We start from the raw sequence: 10,724 nt of genomic DNA on the forward strand, positions 1-10,724 counted from the left end.
GGATTTTATGACAAATAGTGCTGTGTTGTGACTCGGGTTATTAGCGAGCTGGAACGGTCAGGTCCGATGCGTAATTTATCGCTGGTAAAAGTTTAGCATATTCGCAATTTAGGAAGTGTAGACACCTTAATGATGATGAATGAATTCAACAAGTAAAGTTAAGTGAAGCCACACACTTCAGGAATAGATTAATAGGCTTGTATTTTGTAATAAATTATTCGATTAGTAGTGTTTTCAATCATAGTAATGGTGAAGTCAAATCGGTGGCCCACGGCTTGTATTTTCTTTCCTCTGCTGGAGAACGAATGCAATATTGTCTTTGTGTTACAGTAGTACTGGATATTTCAAATCTATATCTCTTCTGTTCTGATTCGATCTCAGAGAACAGAGCAGCAAATTAAGTTAAAATGCTTCTATTTTATTATATAACGCTTGTGCTCTGCTGAAAATTATTTACCTAATTTGGTGTTCTTGTCAGAAATGACCGGCTTTTTATAAATTGCTTGTAAATCTCTCATTATGCTGATTATTACATTATCACAGGTTTTGTATTTCTTTTGTATTCAAAAATGGAGGTTCATTAACTCTGATCGATGGGCCTATGATCAATCAGTTCTAAAAATAAATACAAAACCTGTGGTAATTGAAGGAAAACAAGTTGATAAATGTATTGATACAAATATTTGGTAATAATATAGCATAACCATAATTTAAAAGCAGTTTTTTGTAGGCTGGTGATTTTGGAACACAAGTGTAACAAAGTGGGTTGTTAAAAAAACTAAAAAACAAATTACCAAAAATTATATTATTAATACAAAAATAATGAATTATTTGGTAACATTAACATTTTCTGGAGAAATAGAATCTGCTCCAGGTCAAAATAACTGGAACACAACATAAGGCAAAAAATAAAAAATGAAAAAATTATATCATAATCTCTTAGCCAAATGGTTTCTCGCCTGTTTGCTGTAATGACAGCTCTAAAAGTTTTTTTTTTTTTGTACAAATTTGTTCACATGCATGTCTTAAATTTGCTGATGATGACCTAGAAAAAAGGACATTTTCTTGTCATTTAACATTTATTTAGTTAATCTACTTTTGAGATTTAATTTTTGATTTAATTTTTTTACTTGTTTCTAATAATTTGTTCTATTTTTTCTTTCTTTCTTAAATTTTTTTTTTTTTTTTAAATTCAATTTTGTTTGTTTGATTCCCACACTTTCAATTTGGATTTTTTGACCGCTACTGTATGTTATTTACTTTTTCCCTTTTTCCTTCTCTGCTGTGTCTAGGCACAGATCCACAGGTGGAGAAGCAGGTGGAGAAGGTGAGCACTTTGAGCATGGTGAGGAGAGATACTGCCCTGCTGCTCAGAGACTTCAAACAGGGGGCCTCCAACTGGATCCATTCATTGCTGGACAGAGGGAGTGCAGGTACTTGTATTAGATATATTGTGTTTTCTAACTCATTGTGCTGAGTGTCTAAATGACATTTATCAATATGTCTTTTTATGATTATAATCCCTCCACACACTGATGATGAGGCCTTTGTAATAGTGCAGCTGGCTAATTTTTTGATCTGTTTTAATTAGGTTTAAATTAACGCATACGAAGCCCTTGAGCGCTCTGCTTTACTTCATATAATTGGCTCCATGGTGATAATTGCCATTTGTTCAGCGCTATATGTGGTAGCTTCTCTGACTCACTCTCCAGCTTGTGGTGCATGACCCACAGATAGTGTTGTGGAAAGTGGTTCTTCTGAGCATGTGCAGACTGAATGCTTCTGAATGGAGGCCCCAGTTCAGTCTGCATCCGTCATCTAAGCAGGCTGATGAATCATACCTGGAAGTCCTAGGGAACTAGGGAATTGCCTATGGTGCCACTATGCCTATTGCTTATGATTCTTTCCACTTCTCTCTACAGCAGTCACGTTTGTATTAAGTGTTTCTAACTTGGTAACCCTTTGACCTCTGTGATCTCCCCCATAGTATTCCATCACCAGAAGTGTAGCCTCGATTCCCCTGCTTTGATTGGTTGCTGCCATTCTTTCTTTGCTGCAGTTGTAATTGATTGCTTACTGAATGATTTCAGAGTATTTAAAAAAACACTAAGAAATTAGGGATGCAACAATATTAAAATCCTTGACGACACAAAGGAGCTAATAATTATTTTAAGATTATTACAATTATAATATAATTCTATACTATTTTGTCAAAATAAAAACTAAAACACTAAGGTTTTACTAACAGCTTGCGCCAGTGCAAACCATCTTTTGGCGTTAAAATAGTATTGTCAGGTATTACGCAAGATGCACAGTGACGAATTAGCGCTGAACAGGTGTGGACACAGTCATGCTTGCACCTCTCCTTAGTGAATATGCATTTGTAGGATTCTCCCTTTCAGGAGGGAGAGTATTCAAATGAATCACGCAACGAGATTTACTAACGTTTGCGCTAGTCAAATTTGCGCCATTATTTAACGCCCCAAGAATGCATGACTTAAACTGTTTTGCGCTTGAATGGCTGCAATTGTTGTTGCTAGGAGGAGGCATCGCAGAGAACAGAGTGCGTGTGGTAGAAGGGAGAGTATTTTTTCCACACGTATTAATTTATTTAGAATGCCAGAAGTGAACACATTGTCTGAACATATCGTTTGCTAATCCATGTTATTTTTAATTTGCTTCAGAAAATAAAAGACGATTTGGAACCCCGTATTGTGGCTTCTTTATTTCTTTATTCTTTACTCTTTACGACTACGCTAATTTGTGCTGCGCTTGGTATATTGCGATGGTCGATATGTAAATGAGATGCTGTGTCTGTGTTCTTTAATTTGTGCGTTGTTAGTAAATCACCTGCAGAAATTTCCACACTCATCGTCGCTGTTTTGGAATTGCGCTCTTGCGCTAATTTGCCCTGTTTAGTAAAACTGGCCGTAAGAACTAAAATCAACATTTTAAATGCTATAAGTGAATTTAGGCATTGCAGCATTACAATTTATATTGTAGATTTGCTAAAGATTACATATAATATTCTTATTTAATAATTCGTTTTTTTTTAAGTTGAATTTCAAGTGAATTTTAGATGACGCGAAGGTAATCTTAATGATGGAAGGTTGATAGCTGATACCAATTTATTTGTACCAATATATTTTGCATTTCTAACAAAACTGTCACAAATGCTCCTGCATTTTTTCTTGTCTCTGCATTTTTATTCTTTCTCAGTTAATTTTTATTGCGGTTTTGATTGCATAGTCACACAGCTGAACTGAAAATCTGATAATAACCTTCTCAAACAAAGCTCTTTGTAATGGCTTCACATACTCTGTTGTGCCAAATGCCCGTCGGTTTTGAAGTCATTGGTTTAAATGGACTACTATCAACCCCAGATCTCGTATCATTTGAGTTCATTAGCTCACACAGAGAGAAAAAGAGTAGGGCTGTGCAGGATGTCAATGCAGTGTGGCTAAAAGGCATCATTAGTGTGGTGTGTCACACAACACAAAGCATTCTAATTGCCTCATGATGACCATGAATTCATTATTCACTATACTAACATTGCTGAGAATAGTTTTTCACAAGATTATGGCTATGAGCAATACAGCTGTGTTGTGACTGGTGTGTCTGTCAGTCCATATGTGTTTGTCAGTTTGTATGATCGTATAATATTTTCCTGAGTGTCTGCTTAATGCCACACACACACTTCACATCAGCCAGTCACATGCCTTGCCTCTCCCTGGCAACTGTTTCCTCGCCAACAGCCTCCACCAATGTCTGTGTGAGGGTCTTTGTAATCCCCCACCCCTTGTGCTTAAAATTCCTACCCTCTGCCCATTTGTACTCCTTTCTTTACTTTCTCATTTTGCCTTTTTGCGTGTTTGCATTAGAAATCTCTGTATGAGATTTTTATGAGGAATTTCCTTTCTTGCTGACTGCTTAACTTGCTTTGGGAATTCAGAATTACCTTAGTTTTGTTTTTTCCGCCTTCACATTTTGGGCCTGTTAATATGTCATGTAGACATTTATCTACGAAAACAATAACATGAGAGCATCATCAGTCAATATATGTGATTATAAAGCATCTATATATCCAGAATGACTTTGAAATTATATCTCTTGTTAAAATAACCACCAAAAATGACCTAAATATTTACTCTTCCCCTTTTAGACTCAGTAAGAAAGAGTGTTTCAGAAGCGTCTTTGACCTCTCCTCACGCAGACCCTCCGGTGTCCGGCAAGGCATCTGAATACTCTCTGGAGAAGGGGTCTCTGAAGAGCCAGACGTGCCAGGACTTGGGCACACACGCTAACAGCGGTGCCAGCAACGTACAGAAAAATGCCAACCACCTTAGCACCACCACAGCCAACCACAACTCCATCCTTGACATCACACTGACACCCGAGAGCAAGGTACAGCTCCTCATCCAGTGCTTTAGAAAGGTTTAATCAAATTCCTGCTTTCACCATGTCCCTAAAGCTCCCGCAGTGTCGAAGGTCTCTCTTTTACAGATTGCAACAGTGAGTCATATTAATCAACAGGCTGATTTGCATTCTACTAGGATGCCAATCTCTGCTGCACAGCATCCATCAGGCTGTTTTTCATGGCTTTATGAGTGTGTGAAACATATGCCAATATTTGCGCTGATTAATTTGCTATCTCGAGTGAGAATGACCTAGCCTTCAACAGTTTAACAGTGTTGCTTATATCATAGTCAAACATAACATTTAAATAACAGACAGCCCTATTGTTAGTGAGAATCTGGTATGTTTACTGGAGTGGAGCACAGATGTTCGTGAAGAGTATCAAATTGCTATCGGTGGCAGAAAAACAGGAGTTTGTTATGCCATAATTAGCATCAGAGTCAGAGCTGTGGCAGAACGCAGGCTGTCTAATGCACAGAATTAACTGGCCTCTTAACACTGCCTGATTTTAATAGCTTGCAGTAAATTGTTGATCTGGTTATTTCAGTCCGGTACACTCCGTGCAAATAAATCACTTCACCTTTTTATTTTTTTTGGGATTCCACCGTTATTTCACTGTATTCCTCTCTGTCTGGCTTAGTGAAGTGAGAAAGGATAGTGCTGAGAGATAAGTCTAATCGCGCAACTCTGAGAAAGTGCAAAGGATTATGCTGCAATGATGTCATTTGGATTTTGCATGGCATTGTTCAAGTATGTGTTAAAATCCCACAGAGAATCCCATGATGCCATGACGTCAGATGTGTGAATAATTACAGGATTTGAAACGCTAATTTTTGCTGCCTGGTCCAAATGAGTCATCTCAACCTTTCCTGAACCCATTCCTCCCTTCTTCCACACTCCTAATATCCACTGTCCTATACAACAAATGCAATAACTAAAAAAGTTTTTTTTTAACATAAATGTATATAGCAATGTGAATTAATATATAATTTATATCAGACATGTATTTAATTATAGTTAATATACGGCTAATATACAGTAAGTATTTTTAAGAAATTAATATTTTTAATATGGCAAGAATGCGTTAAATTGATCAAAAGTAAAGGATGTTTTATAATGTTACAAAATATTTAGATTTAAAATAAATTGTTCTTTTGAACTTTATATTTATCAAAGAATCCTGAAAAATGTATCCGTGTTTCCACAAAAAGCAGCACAACTGTTTTCAACATTGAGACATTTTTCTTAGTATTTTTTAACATAAATGTATATAGAAATTATAATAAATTTATATGTGAATTAATATAAAATTTATATTAGACACATTTATACAGTTAATATACTGCTAATATACAGTTTTTTTTTTTTTTTTTAGAAATGTATATTTTTAAAATGACAAGAATGCATTCAATTATCTATATCTGTTTTCAGCATTGATAATAAGAATACATTTTTCTTGAGGAGCAAAGCAACATATTAGAATGAGTTCTGACACTGAAGACTAGAGTAATTGCTGCTGATAATTCAGTTTTCACACTGGGAATAAAGTACATTTTACTTATAAAATGTTTATTATAATATAATTAAAATAGAAAACAGTTGTTTAAGCATATGAATGGTGGCGTAAATAATAATTTAAAAAAAAAATCATCAGTCGTTGATCCAACCTTAACACCTCGCGTTCATATCTTATCTCCCCTAGCCCGAGGATGTGAGTTTCTTCCTCTGCAAAGAAGTGGATCCCTCAGTATCAGAATCCTTTTCATTTGTGGCCATTCCGCCCCCTTGTGGTGAGGAGGACTCTGAGAATCCCCGGGAGTTTCCAGAGGGCTTCGAGCCTCTGCGTTCGGAGCAATTAGCAGAGATGAACGTGCAGAGTTCTCCCATTGTCAGAAACCCCTACATGTCCCCTCTTCTGGCTCCAGACAGCATGCTAAAGGGACTACCTCCAGTACACATAGTGGTAAGCGTGACCAAAGTCATTTACAATTGACCAATTCAAGAAGATGTGGTAGAATAAAGTTGTTTTCAGGATTTACGTTCACTTCATGAGCTCATATTTTGTCTTGTGTCTTGTACCATCTGTCTCATCCCTCTTTTCTCAGGCCTGTCATCTGGACCCCATGCTAGACGACTCTGTGATGTTTGCCAAAAGGCTGCGAAATATCGGTCAGCCAGTGACCCTGTGTGTCGTGGATGACCTTCCTCATGGCTTCCTCAGTCTGTCACAGCTCTCGAGGGAGACTCGGGAAGCTGCTAACGTATGCATGGAGCGAATCAGGGATGTCTTCACCATGAAAGACCCTCCCCCAGAGATGCGCAAGCACCGCAAACTGGAACGGACCAACCAGAAGCCTTCTGCTACCAAAAGAGACCACACTCAGCTTTCGCAAGTGACTGTGCAGGAGGAGGAGGAGGGGGAGGGGGAGGAGCTATTTGTTGGGGGAGGGGCCTCTGTTGTGGATGAGGAGGGGCTTGCTGGTTTTTACCCTCCCACTAAAGCTGAAGCTGAAAAGATTCCAGCTTAGATTTTGGCCTGAATGATACCAAAAGAGATGCATATGGGTAGAGTAAGGTCATATTATGTGAATAATGCAGTGATTATAGCGGACTAAAGTATAGAGAGAAAAATACAGGAATTAACTAACTATTAAATGAAAACTTATGAAAGACACTAAGTATTTAGTTATAGAGTGGATAAAGTACAAATTAGAACACCTCCAGCTTTATAACTCAAATGTGATTGTGTACACATGCAGTCCCTTTACATCTGTTTACCACCTTGCCTTTTGTTGCATTATACCAGCAAAAAAACTAATATCCTGCCTTCTACAGAAACATCCCAGCACATAACCGTCATTGAAAGAGGATGTATAAACCCCAAACCTCACTCCTTATAGCATTATAACTGTTCTTATACGTTAATGAAAACTGTGATTCAATATTATACCAGTGTGCTACAATTTAAACTCCATAGAATGCATTGCTGCTAGGCATCCTGGGGCTAACTGACAAAAGCATTTATTAATGGTTGATTTTTTTTAATTATTATTTTTTTTTAATATTCTTTATAGTAGCTTTTGAATTATTTATGACACTGAATTATAATATGGTGTTACTGTGTATGTTAATCACCTTTATTAATCTACCTGCCTCTCGGCTCCTAGAGGACGTCCTGTGCGAGTAGCGTTTGAATAGGATTTCTGATGCTGCTTTGTCCTCATAGAGTTGAGTGTTTATTAAATGCAATCAATCGTGATAAAATTTCCCACAAGCGTTTTGTGGAAGGAAAGCTCAAATTACACAAAGCCGCACCGAATTTGTGATATAGTGTTACTTGTGTTCTATGGTGTCCAGTCTTGTTATACTTAAAATAATAGTCCATTTTGTTATATATTATCTATTGTGTTTGGTTTGCTGTAAAGTGCTAGTTAACCAAAAATTTAAATTCTGTCATCATTTTTTCACCCTCAAATCATTTCAAACCTGTATGACTATTTCTTTTAGAACGTTTCAGCTATTTTTGCCCAAAATATGATACCACTAGGGTCCAAAACAAAGCATCACGGGGCTCCTTTGACTTTTATTGTATGGGCAAAAAAACAATGAAAGTCATACAGTTTTGGAATTACTCAAAGGTGAGTAAATAATGCCAGAATTTGGATGAATTTCCCTTTCAAGTCTCAAGTGGTGTTGAAGTGGCATAATTTGACTCGTTAAGATTTTTGTTTATCATACTCATACTATAATCACATTTATCTGTACAGTTATACTATAGATTAGTTTGCTTGTCAAAAAGACAAGAATATATGTATACTGATTTAAAAACTGGACACTCCATCACCTCCTTTCCCTCTGGGTCGTTCTCTGACATGTTGGCGCAAGCTTCTGTTATTTTTCCCTATCCCTTGTTCCTTCAGTCAGTTTGTTTCCCTCTGTTAACAATCGTGTCGTCTGTCCCTGTGCACGCTGACCCATTTTGAGCACAAGCTTCAATTCTCACCCAGCCCGTCCTAGAGGTATTTTAAGCAGACTCCCTTAACGCCCAGCAACCTTGAGCCAATGAATTCTTTCAGCCTGCACATGTGTGATGCATACCGCTGTGATAGCATGTCTCTATTTGAATCAGGCCGCCTCTTTCTCTGGCGCTAATTGACACTATTGACTCTCCGGAAAAAAAAATAGCCAACATTTTGCCACTCCATAAAGTTTAGTGCTGTATGGGAGGTTTGGGCCTTTGTGTGCACAGCTTAGCTGAGTGACAGCTAGTGGCCTCAACTCCTAAAGTGTGTTTATATAGCGCGCACACCCTATTTAAAGTATTGTCGACTTTATTATGAAACAGCAATGAGTTATAACTCCACTTGCTGTCATTTTAAGCTTCGCTCAGCTAAGTGGCACAGCGCATGTCTTTTGGGACTTTATATATCCCCGGCAAAGGCCTCTTCTTTATCGGTGTGTCTATGATTGGATTAACCCAGAGCTATGTGCTGAGAGAAAACAATGCTCCATCTACTGCTGATTGCAGCATTTGAGAGTTAGTTTATAAGAGCGTCACGATATAAAAAGATTTGCTTGCTTGCTTTTTTTCACCGTGTCAGAGCTGCTCCTTTCTGGTGACAGATTTGAAATACCAAATCTGGGATACTCTGCAGTTTCTGTCGGCGTGCGTATGTTACACGCGTCTAGTCATTTGTGCTTCTGGGTATTTTTGTCAGATGGTTACTGTTTCAGTCAGTTTGGTTCTGTTTGTGCATGTTCAGAAACTTGTTTGTCGCACTTTGTTATAGTGGTGCATGGAAAAGCTTCTCAGTGCCATTGTGCTTGTAGATGTAAAGGCCATTGTGTGTAGTCCCTTCATGGAACCATGACTAAAACAACCAGAACTGGGAGAGGAACGATAAGACACTCTGACGCCCTCTGGTTATCCGTTCCAGTCAAGTTGTCTCTGTAAGCCTTTTTTTTTTATTTTTGGTTGGACAATGTAACCTTGAATGCACTGCTGAGCATTTCCACCTTGTTTTTTCCACGTTTTTTGTGTGTGACTCTCAAACTGCCTCCCTGAGAGAGAGATTACTCATTCATCTCAAGGGTGTTATATAAAACACCATGTTAATTTAGTCCTGTTTAAATGGCCATACCTGTGTCACCGAGGCGAAACTCTGCTGCATCATCTCCCCTCAGAGACACAAGCCCACTGAGTCGTGTCACTGCATTTTACATCTGTTCTCAAGACTAATAGTCAATCTGTCACTGATTTGGAGTTTTAATCAGTAGGTTGGTGTTTTGTTGTATTAGAATGGATTTGCTGCAAGTGGTTTTGAGCTCCTGTCCTCTTGAAGTCCACTGATGGTGATGTTACGCAGTTTAAGTGCAGGCTGTAATGACCACTGCAGTATCATTTGCGAGGGTGCTGATGTCTGTTCTCTCCTCATTTTCACTGCCGTCATTGAGTGATACAAAATCCAGAACTGCACTGTATGTCCCAGGCAAACTTTTTATGTTCAGTCAGACCTGATGTTTTCAGGACAATCTCTGCAAATAAGCACTTTATAGTTAAGTGTAAACAGCAGCATATGTGACCCTGGACCACAAAACCAGTCATAAGCAGCACAGGTAAATTTGTAGCAATAGCCAACAATACATTGTATGGGTCAAAATTATCGGTTCTTTTTTTTTTTTTATACCAAACATTATTAGGATATTAAGTAAAGATCATGTTCCATGAGGATATTTTGTAAATTTCCTACTGTAAATATATCAAAACTGAATTTTTGATTAGTAATATGCACTGCTAAGAACTTAACTTGGACAACTTTAAAGGCGATTTTCTCTATTTAGATTTTTTTGCACCCTCAGATTCCAGATTTTCAAATAGTTGTATCCTTTATTATTTATTCAGCTATCAGGTAATGTATACATCTCTATTTTCAAAAAATGCCCCCTATGACTGGTTTTGTGGTCCAGAGTAATATATAGGGTGGCATGGAGCTTTCAGCTGGCCGAGTTGTTTTATTTTGATTATGTGATTATTTTTAATAATAACTATTAATTATTGAAATTATTATTATAATTGCAGTAAGTTTAATAGTAGTATATAAGTAATAATAATAATTATTATTATTATTGATATTCTTGTTATTATTATTGTTGTTATTATTATTCCTCCTGTAAAGACACCATAAGTGCAAACCTGTGTATTTGGAATGTACTGTATATGCGTAGATGACATTTATTGTATAGAGAGACCATAATCTTAAGTTGTTGTTTTTTTTCTTTCTTTCTTCGACAGAGTATTTTTGAGACTA

At 37.3% G+C, this 10,724-nt stretch overlaps 1 protein-coding gene across 5 annotated transcripts in view; it reads left to right on the forward strand.

Moving 5' to 3' along the window:
- Positions 1-10,709, forward strand: part of lipeb (lipase, hormone-sensitive b) — a 30,945-nt gene extending 20,236 nt beyond the window's left edge. For all 5 annotated transcript variants that reach the window (XM_058746058.1, XM_058746061.1, XM_058746062.1 and 2 more), the window contains 4 exons: positions 1,293-1,433; positions 4,163-4,404; positions 6,119-6,379; positions 6,522-10,709. In XM_058746058.1, coding sequence (XP_058602041.1) covers positions 1,293-1,433; positions 4,163-4,404; positions 6,119-6,379; positions 6,522-6,944 — 1,067 coding nt within the window. In that variant the 3' untranslated portion in view covers positions 6,945-10,709. The remainder of the gene's footprint in view (positions 1-1,292; positions 1,434-4,162; positions 4,405-6,118; positions 6,380-6,521) is intronic.
- Positions 10,710-10,724: the final 15 nt, after the last annotated feature.

The sequence above is a fragment of the Onychostoma macrolepis genome, chromosome 16 (genome assembly GCF_012432095.1).
Source record: "Onychostoma macrolepis isolate SWU-2019 chromosome 16, ASM1243209v1, whole genome shotgun sequence".
Classification (NCBI taxonomy): Eukaryota; Metazoa; Chordata; class Actinopteri; order Cypriniformes; family Cyprinidae; genus Onychostoma; species Onychostoma macrolepis.